The 24,722-nt window shown below is 46.4% G+C and overlaps 2 protein-coding genes across 2 annotated transcripts in view; one reads left to right on the top strand and one right to left on the bottom strand.

The window, feature by feature from the left end:
- The window catches only part of PRADC1 (protease associated domain containing 1), a 56,393-nt gene extending 38,398 nt beyond the window's left edge, over positions 1-17,995 (bottom strand). Inside the window, exon 1 of the mRNA XM_078674482.1 lies at positions 17,839-17,995. Coding sequence (XP_078530608.1) covers positions 17,839-17,950 — 112 coding nt within the window. The 5' untranslated portion in view covers positions 17,951-17,995. The remainder of the gene's footprint in view (positions 1-17,838) is intronic.
- A 528-nt stretch (positions 17,996-18,523) lies between these two features.
- Positions 18,524-23,721, top strand: LOC144819222 (uncharacterized). The gene is made up of 2 exons (XM_078677192.1): positions 18,524-20,307; positions 23,491-23,721. Exons 1-2 carry the CDS (start codon positions 18,978-18,980, stop codon positions 23,508-23,510), a joined length of 1,350 nt encoding a protein of 449 aa, XP_078533318.1. The 5' UTR covers positions 18,524-18,977; the 3' UTR covers positions 23,511-23,721.
- Positions 23,722-24,722: the final 1,001 nt, after the last annotated feature.

Here is a 24,722-nt window from a genome sequence, read left to right as displayed (position 1 = left end):
GAGGATCCCCAGGTCCTGGTGTCGATAGACCTGGCTAAAGCCTTCGACACGGTCAGCTGGGGGTACCTCTTGGAGGTGCTTCGGCTGGCTGGGGTGGGGCCCCTCTTCTGCGCCTGGATCCGAATCCTCTACAGCGCGCCTACGGCCAGGGTTAGACTCGGGGCGGCCCGTTCGGAAGAGTGGCGATTGGGCAGGGGCACCAGTCAGGGGTGTCCCCTGTCGCCGCTCCTATTCGCACTGGCGATTGAACCCCTGGCGGTGTCACTCCGAGCAGAGATGGTCCCCTGGGGGATACAAGTGGGGGACACTGTGCACTTGGTCTCCTTGTACGCCGATGACGCGTTGTTCTACCTGACCTCCCCCCGGGAATCGCTGCCGCTCCTGCTGCAGCACTTAGATCGTTTTGGAGCAGCTTCTGGGCTGCGCCTCAATCCTGAGAAGTCCTTGATCTTTCCCCTTGCGGGCTGTGGCGAGGACCCCAGAATGGGTTTCCCGCACCTGGGGCTGAGGTGGGAACTGGAGGCCTTTCGATACCTGGGAATTCAGGTGGCCGTGTCCGATGAGCAGTTGCTGGCCCGTAACGCCAAACGAGTGCTTAGTTCCCTGCAGCAGTCCGTGTCCTTTTGGAATACGCTCCCACTCTCCCTGATGGGGAGATTAGCCGTTTCAAAGCTGGTGATGTTGCCGAGGGTGTTATACGTCCTACAGAATACCCTGTGCCCGCTCCCCCCTCGCATATTCAGCAAACTTGATACGCTGCTCACCTCCTTGCTCTGGGCGGGCAGGCGCAGCAGGGTTGCACTACGCACAGTGGTCCGACGCTGGGAGGAGGGGGGTCTGGAGGCCCCGAGGTTCGATCTATATTACTATGCGGCCCAACTTCTGCAAGCCACACGGTGGTTCGCGGGTACGGACAATTGGGAGTTGCAACTCCTAGCGGGCAGGGCGGATGAGAGGACGCTACAGGTGGCTCTGATGAGGGGCAGGGGAGCGGACGAATCCCTGCCGTATGTAGTTAGACACGCTGCGGGACTTTGGCAGCGACTTGTGGAGAGGGTGTTGAGGCACGCCCCCCTTTCATAGGGAGCTACCGGTGTGGATTCTGGCGCTGGTGACGTTGATGGAGGAACACATGTCGTTCCGGGAATGGCGTGAGGGCGGTTGTGAGACTCTGGCGGACCTATATCCGGACGACTCTTTCGTGACTCTAGAGAGGGCTACAGAGGCCTTTGGACTCACTGGGGGACAGTATCTCCATTATAAAGGCCTTCAGGAAATGGCGAGGGCGACCTGGCCACAGTATCCGGAGGCGCCCCAGGTGTCCCACATCCTGAATATACTTTTGTCCTGCGGCAGGGGGCGAAGACTGATTACGCTATTATATACGGCTATGAGATGTGACTCGACCCCTCTGATATCCCCATCTTGGGCGGCATGGGAAGCGGATCTGGGGGTCGCCCTGGACCCGGGACAACGTAAACGAATAGGGACCCTTACTCGGAAGGTGTTGTGTAATGCACGATTCAAACTCATTCATTTTAATTTTGTGCACCGCACTTACATGACTCCAGTTGCTTTACACCGCATCGCCGCAGATAAATCGGATGCCTGTCCTAGGTGCGGTACGGTCAGAGCCGGATTTCTCCATCTGGCCTGGGAGTGCCCGCTGGTCGGGGACTTCTGGAAGGCGGTGGTGGACCACATCCGAAAGGTCACGAGCCTTCATATTGCCCTGACCCCGCTTCATGGATTACTGGCCCTGGTCCCCAAACCCAAAAAGAGGAACTTATCCTACAAAATGTTGCAGCTACTCTTGGTGTTGGCTAGGCGACGTGTGGCTATCACTTGGATGGGACAGAGGGCCCCTGCCATTTCACTATGGCTTCGGGATGTTGGGGAATGGACATTGGCTGAGGAGACACACATGCAGCGTACACGCAGGGATGAGCGGCTACAGGAGGACTTGCTTGCCTGGCGTGTGATGTGCGCTGTGGGGTCAGTCTGCAGCGAGTCGGATGCAACTAGTGCTGAATTGTTCTCCTCTGGGGAGTCGGGGTCTGAGGGTGAGGATGCTGGGGGCGGGGAGGGGGAGCTGGTGTTGGTGTAATGCCCTGCTGGATACGCACAAGTTCCATACTGTCAGTTTTATGATTTACTCTGCATCCCGAAGATTTGACTCTTATAACTGTTATGCTATCTGCACCTGCTGGGGCCGTATTGGGGCAATGAACTATGTGCACATGTATTTTCTTTCTACCGATGCCAATTTTGGGGGGGAATATGTTGTTCATCTTTGATGAAAATAAAGTTAAAAAAAAATTTTAAAAAAAAAAAGAATGCCGAGACCATTGCATTGTAAATGCTTGTTTGTTTGAGTAAACTACTCCTTTAAAGTGCAAATGTTTAAGGTGTCTCCCATGTGTAGGTCTCTCCCCTTGTACTCACTGTTGCTCTCGGATGTCCGACTGTTTCTCCTGGTCTCCTCCCTCTTGCGCTCGCCATGTGCTTCTCCACATTGCTTCCCCCCACGAAGGCCCACTGTGTTGCTTTCTCCAACCCTGTATTGCTTTTAGTCCAACCCTCCCCTGTTGCTTTTGAATCCGCTGCAGCTTGTTACTTTCGAGTCCTCTCCAATGTTGCTTTTGCCGTCCCTCCAACTCGGATCAGTAACTAAAAAGTAAAAAGTGCCAGCATCATTCTGTAGGCGTGCACATGTGTGGTGTACATGCCTCCAAAATGATATGGGCTTTGTGTTTGTTTAACTTTAGCCGCCCTACACAGCATCACAGATGCAGTGCAACATGGATATAAACTATTGGCAAACCTAATCGTCAAAAAAGCAAGACCTATAAGCTTTGCCAATGTTTAATTAAACTCTGGTGATCCATGGAAATAAACATCTAGGTAAACGGCCTTCAGACTTTATAAGATTGTGACCATAAGAATAACATAATTTTATTGGGCCCCGCCAAATTTCATGGGTGTGGAATTCCTATAGCCCGACACCCAGGACATATTGTTTGGGGTCAAGGACACAAGTTTTCTTATTTCTTTAGTTCTTGGAACAAGTAGGCCAAACCCCCTGCAGCACAAACCCTTTAGCCGCCAGTTTACGGTACCACATCATGGATCTGGGAAGTCCATTGTCTGCAGTAAGGGTAACGTTTGTGTCCATTTATTAATGCTGTGTGTGCTAGTATTTAAGGTTCCTTAATGCAAAGTCTTTGTGATTGGGGTGAGCAGTCTTAGGAAAAGTTGTAAGCTCGGATTGAACTACTGACAGTGGTTCCATTATAGAAATGCTTACCCACGTTTGCAAAGTTTTAAATCAGGCTACGGACAATGCGCCCAGAATGCTCTCAGATTAGATGCAAATATTTGCTGAAGCCAGGGAGCAAGATTGACGAATCTTTACCTTCAAAATAAAATGTTCACAAAAAAAATGCAACTAGGAAATTAATTGTTTTGCTAAACTACTGTGAAATTTTAGGTACTGTTTCTTTGAAGCATTGTTTAGTAAAATATTTTGATACGTGCTTGCATTTCCAAAAACATTCATAATGGGAAACCAGTGTAACCAGGGTCAGAAACATTACGGCAGACATGAAAATAAACAAGCAGTGGCAAAGCCATTAGGTCTGATATTGATATTCAGCCTTTTGGTTTTTTTTAATCTATGTTTTGTTGCGACATTGGTTTTGTAAAACGTTATCGTTGTGGGACCTGACGGGGCCCCTCCATTACGAGGAAGAGAGCCAAAAATAATTTTTATTCTCAACAAGCACACATTGCCATGGTAGTCCCTGGCACTGAACAAAACTACGCTGTGTGCCGATATGCCCCTTGTGAAAAAGTAGAATGCTGTCACTCACAGTGAAGCCAGTCGATAGAATTTTAATAAAAAACAAAAAGGTCTCGGTTTGCGCCAGTTCTTACAGAAAGTCACAGAAGTGCACCCATGGTATATGTCCTTGTATTAGTGCAGATTTATGACTTTCATAAATGTCGAAGACTTTCCAAAAGTATGTAAGGAAATAGTACTCCTACGAAATATTTGTAAACTGCATTTTTAGCACGAGCAAATATGCATGTGTAGATTTGCTACAGTGACAATCTGCTGAGCGTTTAGTAGTTCACTTTTCCTCCAATTCCTTTTTTAGCCCACCATAAAAGAATATTTACTTCTACCATTGTCAGGAGTAAATTTCCAACCGTTCTCCGTATGAGAAAAGATTAAAGTAGAGCTGGTAAAAACCCCTAAAACATGCAAGTTATTAGGTTTGCACAGGCTCAAAAGGGCATTCCAAAGCTGAATCTTGCTGAGCGCTACTGCCAGCCCCAGGATTTAGATGTGCTGAGAGGTGGCAAAATCAGTCAATTGCTAGTATTCAAACCCTTCTATGGTATGAGCCTTTGCATAATCAGAGAGGCTACTATCAGAGCTCTCATATAATGCGATTGCTGCCATAATGTGTCGCCACATTACGTGGTACCAAAAGGCCAAGTGGATTTTTTTTTTTACAAGACAAGAAGATTTATAAAGCAACATGTTCCATGGACAAGTAGATATTTTATTAAATTCCACACCGCTGAACATTGCAAAATGTATTTTCTCACAATTATTCTAGTAGTGGGGATTCTAACAAATACAGTTAGAACTAATTTGCAATTCTTTTTTTCACTTATCAGAATGAACATAAGCAGTGTAAAGACAGAACGCCAGCCAACAAGTTGAAGTGAGATCATGGGGTGGGGGAAATATCAAATGATAAGTTAAAAGGCAATGTTCTTTCTCACTTTTGTCTTGCGCTAAATTTGATGTGAGATAGTAACAATATATTTATAAACAGAAGAGACAAATCTGTACAGGGCTATGAAGGAGGTCACAAATTCAGGAAAAAAATGAAGTTAATTCTTTCCTGTTATTTTATCAGATATCGTGTTAATTGAGCCCCATATCGTGGGTAACATTTTCAGCCTGCTCTGGCTTTTTAGCACTTAGCCTGCTGGAACTTCTGCAAACATTCTTACAAAATGAAAGGCAAAACAAGGAGTCCCAAAGGGCAAGGCGCTGTTATCTAAAATACAAGGATGGGTAGAAGGTGTTGCACAAGACATACCTAGGCACGTGGGGCATCTCGGAGCATTTTCAACAATTCGAACATTGCATTTATGTTCAGTTATCCTTTAAAAGCGCACTCAAATACGTAATCGCCCACATACTATTTACAGGCCCTTCACCTAAAATAAATTCACGGTATATACTTCTCAGAAATGAGGGGTGCGGCAATGGGGGTTATTTGGAGGCCCCGCTGTGAAACCTACTAGACCGAAAGTACTCGGTTTTCTTCCATCAAGTCACAGCAGTGTTTTTCAGTGTGGTGTGTCCGCAGGGACAGACTAAAATACTCCTCTTGGCCTGACATCCTTCCACGTCCCCCCGGGGGACACACCCAAGAGTCTGAAGACTGCTATCTAGTTTGCTGCTTGAGGGAGGCCTAACAATAACGTCCTACGATGCAGAAAACACAAGTCAATTTTCAGCAAGTTCCACCTGGCTAGACAATAAGTAGCAAAGCACGAAACCAGCAAAGTAAAGAGTACCAGGGGGGGAACATCCTTTACGACGCAACTTTTACCACGCAGTGCCTTTACAACGCAGGTTTTTCAACGCAAGTCATTACAACGAATTGCGCTGGGGGGCGCTCAAGGATAGGTAATAGTTTAATTTACTATCCAACACCTTCCCTACTATCCACGGGGACTGGAGTTGGAATAGTAAATTAAACTATTCACTATCCAGCATCCCCCAACGCAAGTCGTTGTAACGACTTGCGTTGAAAAACCTGCGTTGTTAAAGCATGTGTGGTAAAAGCATGCGTTGTAACAACGTACATCCAGTACCAGGTTATGTAGAATCTCAGATAACTTCTGTTTCCTATCTTCGCTAAAAGAGCTGTTGTTTTGAGAACAATCTGAGGGTAGAGACCTACATAGTACTGAAAAACCGATTACATGGAAGCACTCAGTGTGCTCAGGTGAAGGCCAAAGGGGCCCTAAGCTTAAACACATTTGTTGACTCCACTATTAGGAGACCTCACGAATGTGTCTTTGAGACTATCTGACGCATCCTTAATATTTTCCCTAAGAGGAACCAAGTACAAAAATTAAATTTTTGGGCAAATGCCATGAAATGTGCAGGTACGCGTGTGGGAAGGAAAGGCAATGTTGGCTGGCGGTCTGCGGGCCATGGCTTCTGAGGTAAAGTGCAAGCTGTTTGTGGGCCAGGAGACTCCCAGACTGACACCATCCATGAGCCGTGAGGTCCTCGATTGCAAGTTCCACATTTTCCTCCAGAAGAGAAGGGTGTTTTTCACTGCTATAATCTAAACTTCCCAAACCGACAAACTTGGAAATCTTAAAACAAGCACTGGCAATGCCAACAGATCTGGCTTTAAAGGAATGCTGTATGGTAATTGGAAGCATTACAACCAAATAGCATGGGAATGGCGATGTATTGGTGTGGAAGCAAAGAACTATACAATATTATTGGTGTACGTTAAAAGGTCGGGTGACAGTTGCACTGACAAGTTCAACCTAAACATCCTTTTAAGTTAATGACTGATCTCCTCCCATCTGTGCTGTTGCCAGAGAAAAACATCATAACTTAACTAGTTATCTAAGACACTTATATAGTATTACAATGTCATGAGTATGCCCCTGAAAGTTCAATCTCAGGTAGCTGGATTAATAAACCAAATTATCATAATCATCTGGAGTGCAAGCACTTTTTTGTGCCAGCACACAACTTCTGACCAATCAAAAGATGTACTCAACATGTGGGAGGAGCCAAAGCCCCTCTCTAGTGATGCTAACATAATTGTCTGGCGATCGCTGTGCTGTAAACCTAGATCATAAAAATTGGATCTGCATTCAAGTCAGGAGACTTCCCAACTCAGATCATCCCTGCATCCGAGTCCACCTTTCCCAGAAACATGCTCCTGTGTGATGGAGCTAATAGAGAAAAAAAGTTTTTGCTAACTTTGTGTAAGAAAGCGAAACTTTTCTAGGACAATAGCCAGAGCGTCAGATAAATAGAAAGAAGTCCTCCTCGATTATTTTAGGGTCATCTGAATTGGAAATTATAATGCTGGTATATTTCCTTGGGGCCTGTGCTGAATATAGGTCGCCAAAGAAATACTGCTGTAATTCCACAACAATCAACTGTTAAGGGCAAATATTTAATAAGTGTCAGTATTGACCACAGCCACTGTGAAACTTACACATATAGATATTGTCAGATTCAGGCTATTCATGTTAACATTTCATTGATTAACTTCTATGTAAAAAAAACTAAGTAATTTAGAGTTTTGAAAAAGTACTGAGCCAGATTCCTCCATCTGAGTACATCCTCTGCTAATCCTTCCTGATGCATCAGTCCTCCTTTGAACACTGCTTCCCATGCTGCACCCTGCCAAATCGGGACACCCTTCCATTCTTTCCCTCTTCTGCAAACATTTTGCTATAGTTTGTGTGAAATCTGTCACAAGCATTTAACATTTAAACCCAATCTTCATGTAAATGCTTGTAGATAGGAAAACACAACTATAGCACTCATGTCAGAGTCGGCCTAGTATGAAGCACAGCCGATGACTGTAAGGGAGCATTGTTCAGCTGCAAGATTTAAAGTCTTCGATTTCAAACACCGTAGCCACTATACTGCTAGGTCATTGTACCGTGAAGCCAAATTATGTACAAAGAACAATTGTTAGGCAGCAGTTCAGGAAAGTCGATTATCTCAGATCTGCTTCACTGGATCCACGTGAAAGCCAAGTGAGAGAAAACCACACAACCATCAACCACGTCTTCACTTCGGGTTTACATACTGCAGCCGCTACGACAGGTGGCAATGGAAGAGCTAGCTTGAAACGAGAGTGACGTCGAAGCCAACCAATGGTAAGCAATGGGCGGGCCCTAAGCTAAATTTTATGCTTTTTTTGTTAAAATAGTTGTCGCCGACAACACATGTGAACGCAGTTTCAAGGGAAACCTAGAAATTAATGTATTGTCCTCTCTGCACTTCATGGACCACCATTACCGAGAAAGTCAATCACAATGAAAAAGAAATGGAAACAAAAGTTTATGGTGGACGAAAGTACTTGCTACGGCAGCAGATTGGGATGAAGGTAACTCAGCTTTAATCAAAACACAGCCTGGCGTCAGACCTTCCCGAGGTCCCAGCAGCAACTGGCCTCAATGAAATTCCCTTAGCCTTACAGTCTAATAACGAACCATAGTAAAAGAGCACATGCAAATATAAAAATGCAGTTGCATCATAACAATGTCGCTGACAACGCATGTGCATGCAGTCTCAGGGGAACCTAAAAAGGGATTTATTGTCCTCTCTACATTTCATGGACCACCATTACCGAGAAAGTCAAATCACAATGAAAAAGAAATGGGAAAAAAAGTTTTTGGTTTTTTTTTTTTTAAATCACTGAGTTTTCCTAGTACCGACAACAAATCTAGGAAAGCCCTACTGGAGTAAAAAGAGATGGAAAGGAAATAAGGAAAGGAAATAATCAAATGATGGTATTATTTTATTTATTTATTTATTTTCAGGGTTTTGTTTAGCGCGAACATGATCCTTACAGATATCAGAGCGCTTTACATACATATGAAAGGAGGACAAAAGAAAGACAAGCTTAACAAGGCGGTTTGTGCAAAGATGCCAACCATGCATGGTAGTAGAGTGTGATTATATATTGTGGTCGAATCAGGCACTGAAATACAAGGTAGAGAAACATAGGCAAGTAGTATTTGCATAGTTTAAGTTCAAGTGAATTTAGCCATGAGGATCGATTTGACTTCTTTTTTGAAGTATGCAGTGGATGAGATGAGTCTAGTTTCTGGAGGGAGGGCATTCCAGATCCTGGGGGCCATCCCTGAGAAGGAGCGCTTGTACGTTTTTTTCTTGTTTAATCTGTGTGGTTTCAGAAGGAGAGTTTCTGCGCTTCTTGTGGCTCTTGAGCCTCCTGAGATTGTCAATTTCTGAGCAATGTAACTGGGCGAGCTATGATGTAAGGCCGTGAGTAATGCATGTGATTTTCAGGTGTATTCTGGCTTCGAGCTGTAGCCAGTTAAGAGATTTTAAGTCAGCAGATATGTGTGAGCGTTTTTTTGATCCAGTTATAAGCCTTGCTGCAGCATTGATAGAGGCTCTTAGTGGTGCGGTTGTTGATAGTGGGAGACCGCAGAGGGAGGCACTTCCATAGTCAATCCGAGGGATAACTAGCGCTTGGACTGCAGTTCCAAAGTCGTCAGCTGGGAGGAAAGGTTTCAGCTTTCTCAAGGTATTGATTTGGAAATTAGCTCCCTTGGTTGCATTGCTGATATGTCGTTGCATATTGAGATTGGAGTCAAGGGTGATACCTAAGGATTTTGCTGAGTCTACTATGATAGGTTGGACGTTGAATGCAATGAGGGGTTTCAACCAATCCTGGACGATGGGGATTTTGGAGGGGGGTGCTATTAGGAGGAATTCTGTTTTCAGAGCATTAAGTTTGAGATGGTTCTCTGCCAACCATGTCTGTGTGTCCTTAAGTGTTGAGTTGAGAAGTTTGAGGTCATCAGGGGATTGTAGTTTGAGGTAGAGTTGGTTATCATCCGCCTACATGTGGAATTGCACATTAGAGGCATGAAATGATGAACAAAGTTTGAATAGCAGACACAAAGATCCCTATAGAGAACCCTTGAAAAGTGACACTGAGGCATGGTCTTTGTACATAGACAGACTCCGAAACCAGTTCTGATTTTTAAAACCAGAGGCAATTTATTCGGAGGCATTCACCTCTATGTACAGCACATTGTGGGTCTTTCTATCCAATTTATAAACTTTTTGGAAGCTATAAAAATCACCTGGCTGTTCTATGATCTTTACTATCTTCAGTCTCACCTCATACGTTTGCGCTTACCTCCCCGCACTACCCCATGGCACTCTGAAGTGGAATGAAATCAACACTTACAGTCTATTAAATTATCAGGAAATACATTAACCACTATGAAATGTGAGATTGACGCAGCTGATTTAAGGTGTCCAGGGCTCCTAACGCTATACAAATATCCTAACATGTCCTGCAAGTCAAACAAAAAGGAAATGAAAGGATGAAGCTCTACAGTGCGCAAGTTATAAGTTAGGGATGGAAAGCATCAGAGAAACCTACCCAACAATCACATATGCCCAAGGCAAAGGTATGTAGCAAGAAAAAGACCAATAAATTCAAACCAGCAGAGCTACCAAGAGAAAGGCAAGTTAAATCCTTACAAGCTGCATGGTCAATGTGACTGTTCAAGGTTGACCGGCCCTTTGTTCACGACGTAATGTCAATACTCCAAGTCAATGTTTAACTTCCAAACAGACACAGCAAACTTACAGTGAACCCACCACTGTAAATTCACTGAATTCAAGAGTGAAGAACCTTCAGTCATGTCCTTTCTAATCAATCTTGCAACTGTACGGCAGTCAAGGTGCTCGCTTTAAGTAACCATGGCAGGGCAAGGCAGATATACTAACAAAAAGTTCCAAGTCTAGTGTTCGGACAGTGTCAAAACCAGCTGTAAGACACTTCCATGAATATGTGAATATTACGTGGCTCAAGTATCGAGCATTCCTGAAAGTGCCAGCTACCGCACACAAATGAGGTTTGAGACTCACAGTTCACATACAGTGATAAACTACAGAACTTTTAAGACTATGTAGATAATGTAAGGGGTAGTATATGGGACCAAAGCCCTCTAAAAACTTCTTAGTATTAAACGCAACCCAGGGCACGTAGTCATGTTACCTAAGACTAGGAACATGCCACAAGCACACCAGAAGGAATCTGCAATTTTCTTTTGCTTTTTCCTGAATCGCTTCATTTCCTCTTCGTACACTGAATACATTCACAGGAAATTTATAGATATGTAAACCTCTCACTGCATCAGCATTATTTTGATTGGCCGAGTGTCGAGTGATCCTCCGGGTAATTTTACCCAAAGCAGAGACCCCAATAGTGAGGGTACTAGTAACTGCTAAGAGCCAGAGTTACCAGGGTATTACAAGTGGGACTCTGAGGAGCTCTTCCGAAATGGGTTATTACTGTTATTTTGTAATTTCGAGTCTGATTACACCAGTAACTCCAATGTCTCCCTGATTTTTCACATCGAGATTTCAGCTGCTCCTATCAGCCAAATCCTCTGTGGAAATAACCAGAGCCATTGTGTTCTTGTAGATCTCATGGTTCTGATGGAGTCAGTAACTGGTTTTACAGGCCCCTTCGGAATGAATAGGTCATTCATAATGTGGGCCTATTTATCTTGTATCTATAGACTGATGGTTATATAGTGAATGGAGGGTATTGGGAGATAATGCAAGATTATGTACATCAACTGACAGTATCAAGATACGTTTCCTGCCAAATCGTTAAGAGAAATAAATGTACCTCCATATCATTGTGAAGAGAAAAAGAACAAACATATTTCACTATCCTTACTTTTAAGTGCAATAATATAGCAGACCCTGCAAAATGATTGCACACAGTCACTCCCAATAATCAAGAAAAGGCAATTTCCTCCTGACTGATAAATGTGGTCAACTAGAGAAGGAGGGATTCAGATCTCACATTTTCTAGAGCCACCTGGGTTAGGGGCTCAGTGGGATAATACATCCACTCCAGTTATCTGTGTTTGACTTCCTATTCGCAGGTTCAAGTCCGGTGGGTCTATTAAACCTTTCATCCTTTGGAGGTCCAAAAATGGCTATCAATGCGTTGGATAACAAAAAAAAAAACATTGATTAATCAGTGACAAGATGCCTTAAGTGGTGAGTGTGGTATTCCCAAATGCTGCAATCGGGTACAAATAGGATTCACTCAGTAACAACTAGTATATTTCTAGTAAGAAGGGCAACCACTGACAGTTGCTAGAAGTGGAATCACCTAAGTCCCTTCACGAATAGAACATACTATATATATTCCAGTTCCAGAACGCAGCATAGCAAATCAGATAACAAAACTATTGTTGTAGAGGCAAACGATTCTTTAAGTATTTATAGCGACTAATAGTTTTTCTAATCTACGAAAATACATACGATTGCATGACATTCTACTTTAAGGGCATGACATAATCAGACCCAAGACAAAGAACGAAATGTCTGCCCTATGTGTTTTAATTTAAAGGCTCAATAAGAGTCCTATAGAAATAGCATGCACAACTTCGAGCTCACTTATCAACTATACATTGATTCTTGACACAGCTTCAGAATAGATATATTTTTATTTTTTTTATTTTCATTTTTCAATAGCAAAAGGATAAAAAAAGTGATAAAAAAAGTGTACAAAGACATCATCATTTAAATATGTACATAACACAGTACTAAATTTGCAATTACGAAAAAATATACACAGCCCCTAAGCACCCTCTCAACTTTCATTCATATTTACGGACTCATTCCACTAGGACAAATTAACATATTCCATTCATCCATTCACATTCACACAATCCAAAAAACCTCTCAACCTATCGTAGACAAATACACTGAGGTTGTCCTGCAGTACCCTCTCAGCAATTTGCTAGGAGGAGATGTAATATTGTTGTCAGGACAGATGTTCACTACGCCAACGCGCGTTTCGGTGCCAGATACGGTCTATAACGGCACCTTCATCAGGGCATGTATACGAAGGAGGGGCACAACGGGGGCAACTCAATTTATGCAGCCGTGACAACTGTGATGAACACAAAAAGGCATAGTTTAGACTCATGTTATCTGATTGCATTTTACTTTTTTTTTATCTTTTCTGCATACTGATATTATTATATACATATTATGGTTTTTATATATGAAGTCATATTACATTTCTTACAAACATATCCTATTTACCTTCATATTATCTCTAGATATAGTTCAAATCACAGATTACATTTAAGCAAGCTCAAAGCAGTGCATGACAAACTCTGATTCTAGGCATTTCACACCGATGCCTTTTCTAATATATTACAAGCCCAACAGAGTCTTGAACAACTGGAATCCTAAGAATGACAAAACGAATATACATAGATCATACACGAGAGAATAAAAAGAGTGAAAAAAGAGCATCTCAACCCAACACTCCATGTGACTAGGAATTGTTCTAGGGAGAGACAGGTTCGATAAACATGAGTACAAATATGGGTAATCGCCCAAAGGTCCATCTGAAATTAAGGTATGTGTGTTTTACGAAGCGTCAGATTGAAAGTCTACCTTGAATTCAAGGACGGCATAGACTGGACCCTCTTCTTACTTTAAAAGGGCTGTCATAAATTTCATCCAATAAAAGTGCTGCCGACTGGTTTCATACATCCACTGCGCACGGGATGATTATCAACTGGCAGGGGGAAAAAGGGATTCATACTTAAAGCTGAAATACGCTTGAATAAGTAAGTGCTGTTTTTGGTTAGCATATGTGAGTTCTCCCTGACTAGCGAGGAGCAGCTCCTTGTCAGCATACCACCTAGAATAAGTGTCTGTATGTATCCTTTCAGATGCGTTTTTGCTACACTAACAGCTGGAAGATTTAACTACATAAAAAGGCAGCACTTAAACCACAAAACCAAAGAACCATAGGTAAGAGGTACTATAAACAGAATCTGTTGTTGTATTTCCCTACTACACCAATTTCTTAAATTTAACAAAGAAAATGTTGTCCTTTCCTCCGATGGCAGAGCCCTTTGGAACCTGCACTTTTATTGGATGAAATTTATGACAGCACTTTTAAAGTGAGAAGAGGTTCCAGTCTATGCCGTCCTTGAATTCAAGGTAGACTTTCAATCTGACGCTTCGTAAAACACACATACCTTAATTTCAGATGGACCTTCGGGCGATTACCCATATTTGTACTCATGTTTACCGAACCTGTCTCTCCCTAGAACAATTCCTAGTCACATGGAGTGTTGGGTTGAGATGCTCTTTTTTCACTCTTTTTATTCTCTCGTGTATGATCTATGTATATTCGTTTTGTCATTCTTGGGATTCCAGTTGTTCAAGACCCTGTTGGGCTTGTAATATATTAGAAAAGGCATCGGTGTGAAATGCCTAGAATCAGAGTTTGTCATGCACTGCTTTGAGCTTGCTTAAATGTTATCTGTGATTTGAACTATATCTAGAGATAATATGAAGGTAAATAGGATATGTTTGTAAGAAATGTAATATGACTTCATATATAAAAACCATAATATGTATATGATAATATCAGTATGCAGAAAAGATTTAAAAAAAGTAAAATGCAAATGCAATCAGATAACATGAGTCTAAACTATGCCTTTTTGTGTTCATCACAGAGTTGTCACAGCTGCATAAATTGTGTTGCCCCCGTTGTGCCCCTCCTTCGTATACATGCCCTGATGAAGGTGCCGTTATAGACCGTATCTGGCACCGAAACGCGCGTTGGCGTAGTGAACATCTGTCCTGACAACAATATTACATCTCCTCCTAGCAAATTGCTGAGAGGGTACTGCAGGACAACCTCAGTGTATTTGTCTACGATAGGTTGTGAGGTTTTTTGGATTGTGTGAATGTGAATGGATGAATGGAATATGTTAATTTGTCCTAGTGGAATGAGTCCGTAAATATGAATGAAAGTTGAGAGGGTGCTTAGGGGCTGTGTATATTTTTTCGTAATTGCAAATTTAGTACTGTGTTATGTACATATTTAAATGATGATGTCTTTGTACACTTTTTTATCACTTTTTTTTATCCTTTTGCTATTGAAAAATGAAAATAAAAAAAATAAAAATATATCTATTCTGAAGCTGTGTCAAGAATCAATGTATAGTTGTTGATAAGTGAGCTCGAAGTTGTGCATGCTATTTCTATAGGACTCTTATTGAGCCTTTAAATTAAAGCACATAGGGCAGACATTTCGTTCTTTGTCTTGGATCTACTTATCCCCTGCCAGTCTGCCCTTTATTTGTCTCAGGGGGCTCCTTATGATAGTCATGACATAATCAGACACCTACTTCTAAAAACTAGTTCAAACATCCACTGTCAATCTACTTGCACAATCCGTTTCAAACCAGAAAATCAAGACCTCTTTTTCCTCCCAATTTAGTTCCGACATAAAGTCCAATATTACGTCTTTCTCCTTCCTCTCCAAGCAATAACAAGCATTGGCATAGCCAATAGGTCTCGCTTGTGGGACCTTATAAGTATTTTGTTTTGCAGCACAATATCCTTGTAACTAAATACTTATAAGGTCCCACAAGCGAGACCTATTGGCTATGCCAATGCTTGTTTAAAGATGCATTATGAGTACATCGCATCTCAATTCGTTGCCTTCTCTCATGACGAAATGACTGTGTCCTAACTTCTGCAACTCTCCCATGCTATGTCAATAATTAATGGCTTTGCTTTAAGGAGTCTACTTTTTGACCACACAAGCCACCGTATGGGTTTAATTATTGTTCCATCGGTTTATTTTAAAACAAACGCAACAATAAATGGAGCTGGGACGACGCGTCGGAATATCACAGCGGGAAGAGGAGATCATATCACGGCCTGGGCCCTGGGCGCGCGCTGGGAATGCACCCGGCATGAATGGAGTGTTTGAGAGCTCGTGCCTGCCTCCCCCCAGGCCCCCGCCCCCTGACTGCTTACACAGCAAGGCGAGTGTTGAGTGCCTGTGTCAATAGAGCGTCTTTCAGGCAGATTGGCGGGTACCCTCGCGGAGGCATGAGGGGAATGCGTGCGTGCCTGCTCCGGAGAGGGCTCTGTTTGCTGTCTGCTCATCCCCTCCCCTGCCCTGCCAGCTACTGTTGCGCCCACTGGAAAATACCAAATGCGCCGTTTCTCCCCACTGATACTCGTCGAATAGAAGGTTCCACAAAGTAGGCCGCCATTTGCAACATCCCCGTGCTGTGCGCGAGCACGTCTAGAGGCCCCATGCGCACTAATCCTACATCTAGGCCCTGCGTAGTCCGCAATGACGTTATGTTTGCATTAATTATTTGTAAGCCTCCTGCTGCCGAGCAATAGTAGTGTGAGCTCCGGGTCTGTTTTGCCTGCTTATAGAAATCATCAATTTTATTGTAAGTAGCTGATACAGCACTGTTTGCAGCTCCTCAGTATATGGTTATCCCGTGACTACAATGTTTTCATCATATTTATTATTCTACAAATGTATTTTTAAATGCACTGATGTGGTGTTTGCATGCTATGCAAGACGGCACATCATGGAATGTTTATAAGGAGCATCGAGTGGGAAAAGGCAAACAAAAGGAGGAGTGCTGCTACGGGCTGGGGAGGAGAAATGAAAGGAAAGGCTGTGTTTGCGGGGAGAGAGGGGAGGTGCTGGTGTGGGAGGGGGGAGGTGCTGGTGTGGGAGGAGTGCTGCTACGGCAAGGCTGTGTTTGCAGGGAGAGAGAGGGGAGGTGCTGGTGTGGGAGGGGGGAGTTGCTGGTGTGGGAGGAGTGCTGCTAGGGGAGGAGAAGCCCTGGCCGTGAATGCTCGTGCATGTTCACGTGAACTGCAAGAAAACGCCGGGCTGAAACCCCTTAGTTTGAAGAGGATTTTGCCGACATGAATTCGATCCTATCCATTCCTGCGGAATGAGACAGGCTCGACCTAAAAAAACAATGCCCTTGGCAAGGGCATTCTCCGTTCTGTAGCATTAGCATTTCAGTGGTTTTAAGCGCTATATAAATTCTTATAACATACCATATATGCATGCTGGTGTGCATTTCAGTTTTTAGTGCTGTCCTAAAAAGTATGAGTTTCCAAAACTTTTCCGAACTGTCTACCCACAGGATCTCCTTTCCTCGTTGTGATGGCATCCGTCCTTCTGATAAAGTGCATGGGAAACCAGGTATATCATTGGCATACCTTACATCAGCTCAATCGCTGACGAGTGATTGCATGACTGAGCGTGAGGCCAGGATACCCAGAGTTCCTCACAACCTTCTCATGATGACCGTATGCCCCCTCCACCCAGGTCTCTGGAACTAGGAACTCATTTCATGAGTCACATAAACAACTCATGCTCAACTAGCTGACCTTGAGTTTTTATTTCATAAATGCAGCACAGATCTGCCTGTCTCACTGGCCCTCGAGATATCAGTATATGTCTTGGCTTTCCACCAGCAGTTGAAGTGCATTAAACAAGTCTAGTGCAAAGGCTCACAGGCTACTGAACGATTGACGGGCCACTTACGCTTCAGGCTTACTAAGGCTTTGGATTGGTCGGGTACCGTGGTACTTTTTATTAAGAAGAAGCATCTAAGGAAGTTAACCCAGATTAGTCCTATAAAAACACAACAGCCTTAAGAACAAGATGCAAGCTCAGTGCAACAACTATGTAACAGACTGATTGCCAATACAGACCACAGACTTAAAGCCAACACATCCACGAGCTACAGACCAAGAGCCAGCAGAGGGTAGAAAATAAACTCTACTTCATACAAGGTCGCCACAAACTGTGGTGCATTCTGAGGCGAATGCATTGATGCTGCAGATTGCACACTGAGGAGCAAAGTGCACGTGAACTAGTCAGTGACAGTGAAGACGCTTCCAATCACTGGGTGATGAAATAACCTGCTCATGTTGTGGAAGGCTGCTGCCCCTGGATCCCTCCCTGCCTCCATCCTCACACCCTGCAACAGACACCACCCAGCCAGCGAGCCCACTGAAAGCACCAGCTCTGGGATTCATTCCTCCCACACACTGAGGGGCTTGCTTCCACTCAGGGAGGTCGGATCTTGGCATATTTGGGGGCATGGCAGGGTACATAAATAAAAGGCCGCGTGCCTGCCCCGCTGTGCCGTACTCACCGCAGAGGACGCAGGAGGGGCCCAGGAGCAGCAGCAACCATGCCGAGGGGGACATGACTCCGGAGCCGCCTGCTTCAAACCCCACGCCAGGGGACCAGGGGCAGCAGAGCATGGAGAGGAAACAGGAAAGACAGGTGGCCCCGCCCTCAGCCACGCCGAGCGCTGTGATTGGTGCGGCGTCGCGTCGCTTGCGGGAGGTCCCACTTTCCTTCCTGGTTAGACCGCGCCTACAGCCATGCCGAGACAAGGGATTTGTGCGGCGTCGCGTCACTCGCAGCAGGTCCCGCATTTCTTCCTGGTTAGGCCCCGCCCATCCATCTGTGCACAGCCGCTGCCTCTGCTGTCACCGCCTGTACCTAAACTCTGAATATGTGTCACAGGTCAGAGATCCGAGGCAAAGGGTCAGACCTGGAGGAATATTAGGGGATGCATTGATTCTATGTCAGGACGGAGGCGAGGATTATGCAGTCCTTTCTTCTCTTTATTAAAATCAGCAATTCAAAGAAAACCAATCAACACAAACTTCTTAAACCACAACTCCCATGAGCACATGGGGCATAGTGTCCATAGTAACTGTCATCCAATCATGGAGCCGTCCGCCGTAATATTAGCCATGACGTCCTATCCGCTTCCTCTTTCTTCTCTGCTCGTCAGTTAAGTCAACTTCTTTATCCTTCCTGACGCATTGTGTTTGTTGTGACTTTTGTTTAATATATAGTTGCCTGTGCGATAGCGCTTGCTTGTGGTGCGCTTTTCTCGCTTATTAGGCATTTTTTCAGACTCGGCAGCTCGACGCGCGTCAGGCTCTGCTTGCGCCGTCCCTGCCGGTTGAACGCGGGCTTTGTGGCGAGCGGCCCCGCTTTCCCTCGCTCCGTGGGGCGCCACCGCTGGGAGTCAGGCTGCGCTCGCCGTGCTCTGCTCCCTGCGACGGCGCGCTGAGTCAGAGCTTTCACTGACTCACCAACCCTCGCCCGACGCCGGTATCGGTGGATTTGTGCACTGCGCACAGCGCCATCTAGTGGCGGTTTCAGGTCACCGCACCCTTAATTTTTCAGTCAGCAGCACTGAACGAGCACTGGCGAGGGGGCTACCTTTGGATTTTTTACAAGGTGTTTTGTGCTCACGCCCTCGCATCTAGCATGCAGTCTTCGGCTCAATTTGACCCCCTTTCTCAGGAGGCGGTGGAAGTGACTGGCACCTCACTCTTGCCACCTGAGGTGAGTCGCGTTTTCTCGCAGGCACTTGACACGGTACTGGCACCTTTGAGGGAGCGAGTGGATGCCCTTACCCAGAGTATCCCCGGGGTGTTCGGTGGCGCGGGGCCTGCGGATCGCGAACCCAAAGGCGCGCAGGGTGGGGGTAAGCGGTCTGCGAAGCGTCACGCGGGGCACTTGGAGGAGTTTGATCGTTTGAGAGACTCCTTTCGTAAAAGTGCGCGTACGCTTAGGACTTTACCCTGCCGGGAGGGATTCTACCCCGGAGAGGATGGCGACGAGGTCGCCCCGGACTCGGACCAAGAGTATGGTTTCCCCTTGGAGGGAGAGGGCGTTACTGATGATGATGATGCCTCCTCGGACGATGAGGATGGGTACTCGGGGCGCCCTTGGCGACCGGCACCTCATTCCTCGGGGACGGGCGAAGGCGATGTTAAGATCCCAGATATGTTTGACCCGACGAGGATCTACCACCCAAGATCTTCGGAGTGGACCCCGGATCCCAAAGTTGCAGCGTACGTGGCTGGTAAAGTGCGCCAGCCTCTAGAGAAGGAGGTTAGAACCCGCATGCGGGGTGAATGCCCACGCCCAAAGCTGGAAGGCAGAGTGGCGACCACTCCTGACATCGACGACAAGCTCTACGCGTTCTTCGCAAAGTTTATGAAGGACCCTAGGAGGGGCATAGACCGCTCCTGGCGCAGCTGTCAGGACAAACTCCTGGACGTCGTCGGTCCTGTGACACAGATCATCCAGCTAGCCGAGAGGGCGAAGGAGTCAGGGACGGCGATGTCCACGGAGGTCGTGGCAGGTTGGGCGCAGAGGGCCCTATGCTTTCTAGGTAACGCAAACTGCGCGTTGGCGGCAGAGCGGAGGAGGTCTCTCCTCATTAAAATTGATCCTAAACTTGGAGATCTGGCCACCTCGGAGGCGGGGCCTATCGCACAAGGCAAACTTTTTGGAGAACCTTTTATTAAGGAGTTAAATAAATTTGTCACAACCTTCTCTGCCCTGGACAGAGCACAATCGTCCATCAAGAAAATTTTTCCGGGTCGGGTTTTTGCAGGGGCCGGAAGAGGACGGGGTCGCTCCTCCGGCCGCCAACAACAGCAGCAAGGCCCTAACAACAAAAACCAGCAGCGCCGGAATAACGGCTGGAACGACGGCCGTCAGGGGAACTTCTACCCTAGCCGAGGCGCCGGCAAAGGGCGCGGCAGAGGCTACCACGGCGGTGCCAATGCACCGGGAGGTCCATCCGGTGAGTGTTACCCTTTTTTCCCCATCCGTGCTGGGAGGGAGGTTAAGGGATCACCTCCCCAACTGGTGCAAAATCTCATCAGACCCTTGGGTGTTACAGACGGTCAGGGGCTTCCGGATAGAGTTTTACGGCACCCCTCGTCAGAGGGTTCGCCCTCGTCCATTGGTTTTTTCGGCAGAAGACAGTCTTCTGATCGAACGCGAGGTTTCAGACCTCCTCAGGAAAGGTGCGATTCGCAGAACACACCTTCACCCTGCGGGGTTCTTGAGCAATATTTTCCTAGTCCAGAAGAAGGACAAGGGATTCCGACCGGTGATCAACTTACGGGAGTTCAACGAATGGCTGGTGTACCGCCATTTCAAGATGGAGGGAATCCATCTCCTACGCGATATTCTCCTGCAAGGGGATTGGATGGTTCGTCTGGACCTGAAGGATGCGTACCTCACGGTACCGATCTTTCCCCCTCACAGGCGCTTCTTGCAGTTCCTATGGAACGGGGAGGTCTTCGAGTTCCAAGCTCTCCCCTTTGGCCTCTCGTCGGCCCCATGGTGCTTTACGAAGCTCCTACGGCCAGTGGTGGAGACGCTACGCGAGAGGGGTGTTCGGATGATCATCTACCTCGACGACATCCTGATTATGGATCAGTCGCAGGACCGTCTTCGTTCCAACTTGACCATGACTATTGCCCTGCTCCAGGATCTGGGGTTTGTAGTGAATGCTCAGAAGTCGGAGCTCCTTCCGGGGAGACAGATGACCTTTCTGGGATTCCTTATAGATTCGGAGGCGGCCTGCCTCAGCCTCCCGCAGCAGAAGGTGAACAAGATTCGCAAGGAACTCTCCCACACACTGCGGAGAGACAGAATCTCCCTTCGTCAGCTGGCGCGAATCGTGGGTCTTCTCTCATCCTCGATTCAGGCGATCTTTCCGGGTCCGTTACACTACAGGGCCCTTCAACGTCTGAAGGCGCAACACCTTCGGAAAGGTCTAACTTACTCCGAAATCATCTCCCTTACGGAGGAGACGAGGACGGAGTTGCGATGGTGGATAGAGCACATGAGTGCGTGGAATGGGAGAGCGATCTTCGGCTCAAGCCCGGATCTGATTATCGAATCAGATGCCAGCAGAGCGGGTTGGGGAGCCCGGTGCGGCGATATCACGATGGGGGGCTGTTGGTCGGAGACGGAGCTACAGCTCCACATCAACTGCCTGGAGCTACTGGCGGGCTCTTTCGCGGTGAAGTCTTTGACACAGAACCAGGTTTCGTGTTGCATCCTGCTACGAATGGACAACGTATCGGCGGTGCAATACATCAATCGCCTGGGCGGGCCTCGGTCCAAGGCACTGGCGAACTTGGCAAAGGACTTCTGGCCCTATTGCCTAGAGAAGCGAATTTCGGTGTCGGCGGAGTATCTCCCGGGCACGCAGAACTCGATCGCGGACTGGCATTCCAGGAACTTCCTGGATTTCAGCGACTGGCGGCTGCACCCTGCGGTCTTCCAGGCTTTGACGGATGTTTGGGGACCGTTCTCAGTGGATCTGTTTGCTTCCCGGCTCAACCGCCAACTTCCGAGGTTTGTGAGTTGGAGACCGGACCCGGAAGCGCTGGCGGTCGATGCATTCTTACAAGATTGGTCGCTGGAACAGGCTTATGCCTTCCCTCCGTTTCTCATGATTCCGCGAGTAGCGGCGCAAGCTCGCCGTCAGCGGGCTTCGCTGGTCCTAGTGACCCCCTTCTGGCGGGCTCAGGCCTGGTTTCCCCCTCTGCTCGAGCTCTCGTGGGATCGTCCGATTCGGCTGCCCTTGTTCCCGTCGCTACTGTCGGGGCCCCTGGGAGAGGGGCATCCGATGGTGCTGCAGGAAACCTTACACCTCATGGCTTGGAGGATTTCAGGGGACGCTGGCAGGACGGACGCCTTTCGGCGGGCGCTAAGGAGCTCCTTTGCAACGCCTGGGCCCCAGGTACCGTCAAGAGGTACCGATCGGCTTGGCAGCGATGGCGTCGTTGGTGTCTGGGAAGACACGCCGATCCCGTGGGGGCCGACGTTACCCTCATCTTGAACTTTCTGGTCGAACTGGCCCAATCGGGTTTAGCATATCGCTCAGTCAACTCTTTCAGATCCGCCATTTCAGCGGGACATTCCCTCATCGACGGTAAACCGGCGGGGGAACACCCTTGGGTTTGCAAGCTCATGAAAGGTGTCAGGCTATCCAAACCTCCAGAACCCAGATATTGCAACCTCTGGGATGTCAACATCATTCTCCGGTTCCTCTGCTCATGGCGTGATAACCAGTATCTGAGTAGGAAGGAATTGTCTGCTAAGCTTGCTATTTTGCTTTGTCTAGTGTCGTGCAAGCGTGTCTCAGATGTCAGAGCTTTGGACGTCACGGCACGTACGTTCACTCCGGAGGGAGTGACTTTCACGGTCGCTAGACGGACCAAGACCAGTATTAGATCAGTGTCGTACCCGGCATTCCCGGATCAACCAAAGTTGTGTGTGGTGCGTTGCCTCAAGGCCTACGAGGATATGACAGAGGAATGTCGTCCTCCTGGGGAGCGACAGCTTCTCATTGCACTGCTGAAGCCCTTTAAGGCGGTTTCTGCTCCGTCCATCGCTAGGTGGGTCCGTTGGATCATGACCGAAGCGGGGATAGATGTGACTAGATTCGGTGCTCATTCCACGAGAGGAGCAATGGCTTCTAAGGCCATTCAGCTGGGCGGTAGGTTAGGGGACATCATGGCAGCAGCTGATTGGTCCTCGGAGTCCACGTTTAAAAAGTTTTACTTCAAGCCTATCTATGGCGCGGCAGAACTGGTGGTGGATAAGCTTTGAAACTGCATAATCCTCGCCTCCGTCCTGACATAGAATGAAAAATTTCCTAGCTTACGTAACGGAAAGTTTCGATTCTATTAAGGACTAGGAGGCGAGGATTATCCCTCCCGAGACTGGTGGTCTCTCCCCACCCATATACCTACGTATTTCAGTAAGTATTGATTTTACGATTCTACAATGTCTTTGTGGATGCACTGAATTGAATTGTGCCAGGTCATTGCTTGTATACATGTTTTTCCTCTTGGACTGTTCTAAAGGTCATGTTATACCGATTATTGTATAGACTGTATACTGCCTTCTTGCCTTCCCTCTTGTAAGAAGAGCTGGATAACGTTGTTCTTGTTTGATTTAGGACAAGACCAAAAGGATTGAAGGTTTTTTCCTGGAGTTCTTCCTCACAGAGAAGAAGAGGAAGCGGATAGGACGTCATGGCTAATATTACGGCGGACGGCTCCATGATTGGATGACAGTTACTATGGACACTATGCCCCATGTGCTCATGGGAGTTGTGGTTTAAGAAGTTTGTGTTGATTGGTTTTCTTTGAATTGCTGATTTTAATAAAGAGAAGAAAGGACTGCATAATCCTCGCCTCCTAGTCCTTAATAGAATCGAAACTTTCCGTTACGTAAGCTAGGAAATTTTTCATTCACCGGCAGATGAGAAGAAGGGGCGTGGCGGGATGTGGGCGGGATTTACAGCCAGTGGCCCTGAGCACATTATAAAACATATGTTTCAGTTGTATTTATTTATTTTTATTTAATGCATTTTTATAAAGCGCGGACTTTACCCGAAGGTGTCAGAGCGCTGTACAATAGAACCAGTTACGTTACATGAGAGAAATGTTACAAAAATGGAACATACAAAAATAGCAGGCCACAGAATCAAAACACCGCAGGCAAAAGGAACACAATATCAGACACAGCAAGCAAAGAATGTACAGACAAAAATATAAATAAATATAACAAATTTACAATGACTAAAGAGCTTCTTTGCTGGGTCTGAGAAGGAAGGAATTAGTTCTGAAAGTGTCTTTGGAATAGAAGAGATTTGAGGTCCGCTTTGAAGATCTGGACGGAGGTAGTGCCACGGAGCAAAGGAGGAAGCAAGTTCCAGATTCTCACCGCGTTACCTGAGAACGATTGAGCCATCAATTTTTCCCTTTTGATGGAGGGGGGCTCAAGCAGGAACTTTTCGGCATTCCGAGAAGGTCTTGAGCCTCCAGACAATTTTAGTTTGTTCGCCAGATAGCGAGGGGAAGAAGAATGCAAAGCTTTGTGGTGATGCACGCCGTTTTGTAAATAGCTTAAGCCTTGATGGGAAGCCATCTGAGAGAAGACATAGGAGTGATGTGGTCACTTCGTTTGGACCCTGAAATGAAGCGAGCTGCTAAATGGAGGACGGATTTGAGGGTGAGAGGTGAGGTTTGGGAAGGCCAGTCAGAAGAGAATTACAATAATCCAGTCTAGAGAGAACTAGCGATTGGACCAAGGTTTTTAGGTCTTTCTCCGGGAAGAACCGACGAATCCCCCATAGAAGGCGCAGCTGATAACGTGCGCTCTTGCCAATGGAGTTGATGTGTGAGA

The sequence above is a fragment of the Lissotriton helveticus genome, chromosome 2_1 (assembly GCF_964261635.1).
Source record: "Lissotriton helveticus chromosome 2_1, aLisHel1.1, whole genome shotgun sequence".
Classification (NCBI taxonomy): domain Eukaryota; kingdom Metazoa; phylum Chordata; class Amphibia; order Caudata; family Salamandridae; genus Lissotriton; species Lissotriton helveticus.
This window is presented reverse-complemented; position numbering and strand designations above follow the sequence as displayed.